The sequence below is a fragment of the Cebus imitator genome, unplaced genomic scaffold (assembly GCF_001604975.1).
Source record: "Cebus imitator isolate Cc_AM_T3 unplaced genomic scaffold, Cebus_imitator-1.0 Scaffold555, whole genome shotgun sequence".
Taxonomy (NCBI): Eukaryota; Metazoa; Chordata; class Mammalia; order Primates; family Cebidae; genus Cebus; species Cebus imitator.
The window spans coordinates 196,972-198,781 of record NW_016107870.1 but is presented as its reverse complement, the minus strand read 5'-3'; the positions used below and the strand labels follow the sequence as shown (position 1 = coordinate 198,781).

At 65.0% G+C, this 1,810-nt stretch overlaps 1 protein-coding gene across 1 annotated transcript in view; it reads left to right on the top strand.

The window, feature by feature from the left end:
- Window positions 1–365: 365 nt before the first annotated feature.
- The window catches only part of NKAIN4 (sodium/potassium transporting ATPase interacting 4), a 7,300-nt gene continuing 5,855 nt past the window's right edge, over window positions 366–1,810 (top strand). Inside the window, 1 exon segment of the mRNA XM_037733891.1 lies at window positions 366–479. Within this exon segment, the coding sequence (XP_037589819.1) occupies window positions 366–479 (114 nt within the window).

The following is a 1,810-nucleotide window of genomic DNA, read 5'->3' as shown; positions in this document are numbered from 1 at the left end:
GGCCCTCAGAGCTGATGCGGCCTCTGCCTTTCTGCCCCCGCCCTACCTGTCCCTGCCCCCGCCTCCCTCTGTCCACACCCCCATGCACACCCCCACGTGTGCACATGCCACGCTGTGTCTTTGTGTGCAGACATGGGACACATGTGTCCCCCGAGCCATCCGCGTCCCAGGCAGGCCCTCTGGTCACCTGGAGTCACTGTCCTCATGTGACAGTACCTGGCCTGTCAGAACTGGGCATTTCCAGTCTTCCCTGCCCTGGCAGATCACACTGCCTTGGGTGCGTCTGTGGCAGCCTCCCCTTCCTGTGGAGGAGGCCGGGCAGGTTCCCAGGACTGAGAGCACAGAGGGTGTGTGGACAGGCACCCATGGGTGTGGGTGAGGCTAGCCCCGAGGAGGTCTGCACCTGGGACTCTGCACACGTGTGTTGCTACGGCCAGGGCAGCTGGCGGCGGCTGGCACTTGGTTCTGCCGGCTGTACGGTATCCAGCTGTGGAGGCGCCGGCGGCTCACAGATCAGGAGCCCGAGGCGCGGGGTGAGTAGAGCCCGGCGCTCGTGTGCAGTGTGGGTTCCAGGCGCCTGAGCTGCCTCGGCTGCCTCCTAGACAGCGGTGTCCTGCCTCGGGGCCAGCTCTGGCCTGGTCTGTGGCCCCTCCTGCCCCCCGACGGCTGAGTCAGTGATTGAGTCTCTGACTCTCCCCACCCAGTGGCCAGAAACAATGGAGCTTGGTCCCTGCCTGGGACTCAGTCGGAGGGACGGGGAGGACAGGCGCGTCCCCCGCACCCTGCCTCTTCGCTGACGTCTAGCAGTGGGAGAGTGGGGTCAGGGAGGGACCCCCTGCTGGCCTGTGAAAGGTCTTTGGCCGCAGGGAGTCCCTGACCAGCCCTGACAGCAAATGCCCCTTTGGTTGGGGATCAGCTGTCACCTGGGGAGGCGGGTAGAGACCCTCGGTGTGATGGGAAGGCCTGCCCCGTCCAGGCCAGGGCCCAGCCTCTCCAGGGGCTGGCGGGATGCTGGACAGATGGCCCAAGCTCGCTTCCCAGGTGCAGGGAGCCACGGCAGCGCAGGAGAGTGGTTTCCGCCAGGCTGGGGCGGCCCGGAAACCCTGGCTGGCTGGGAGCCTTGGCTTGGCCCTGGGGCTGTGGGGCCTTATCTGTTGTGAAGTCAGGAAGATCCTGAGTCTTGTCGGCTGAGCAGGAGGCACGAGTGGGTCCTAGAAGCATCGTGTGCTTGCCCCATAGGGACACGTTTTCTGTGCGCCCGTCACTCACGTGCTGGGCCTCGGCGTCTGGCACCCTTGTGAACCTGTGTCCTTCCCTCCCACCATCTGACCCCGAGTGGTGTTTTCTGGGCTGTCTGTGTGTCTGTCTCCTGGTCCTACAATTCGTGATTTAGAACAGAGCCCAAGTTCCCATTCTCCAGATGAGGAAACCTGGGACAGAGGGGATGGCACCTAATCCAGGGAGGAACGCTCTCTCAGGGACGGGAAGGGCTGGTCAGGGTCGCCGGAGTTTTTTCTGGAAGAGCCAATCGCACAGTCGGTGCTCAGCGCCTGCCTGGTGGTGGTGGAGCGGGACTTAGGGCCTGGTGTTCCTCGTCAAACAAACGTGTGGTGGGCGGGCGTGGGGAGGAAGTGCCAGCTGCGTGCCTGGCTGGCGGGCTGGGCCTCCCTCAGGTCCACCCTTCACGGCGCCACCCTGCTCCTAGGTCACTGCCCTGGAGAGGCGGGTGTTGGGCTTCCTGGGGTACCGGCAGGCGCCCTGCTCCTAGGTCACTGCCCTGGAGAGGCGGGTGTTGGGCTTCCTGGGGTAC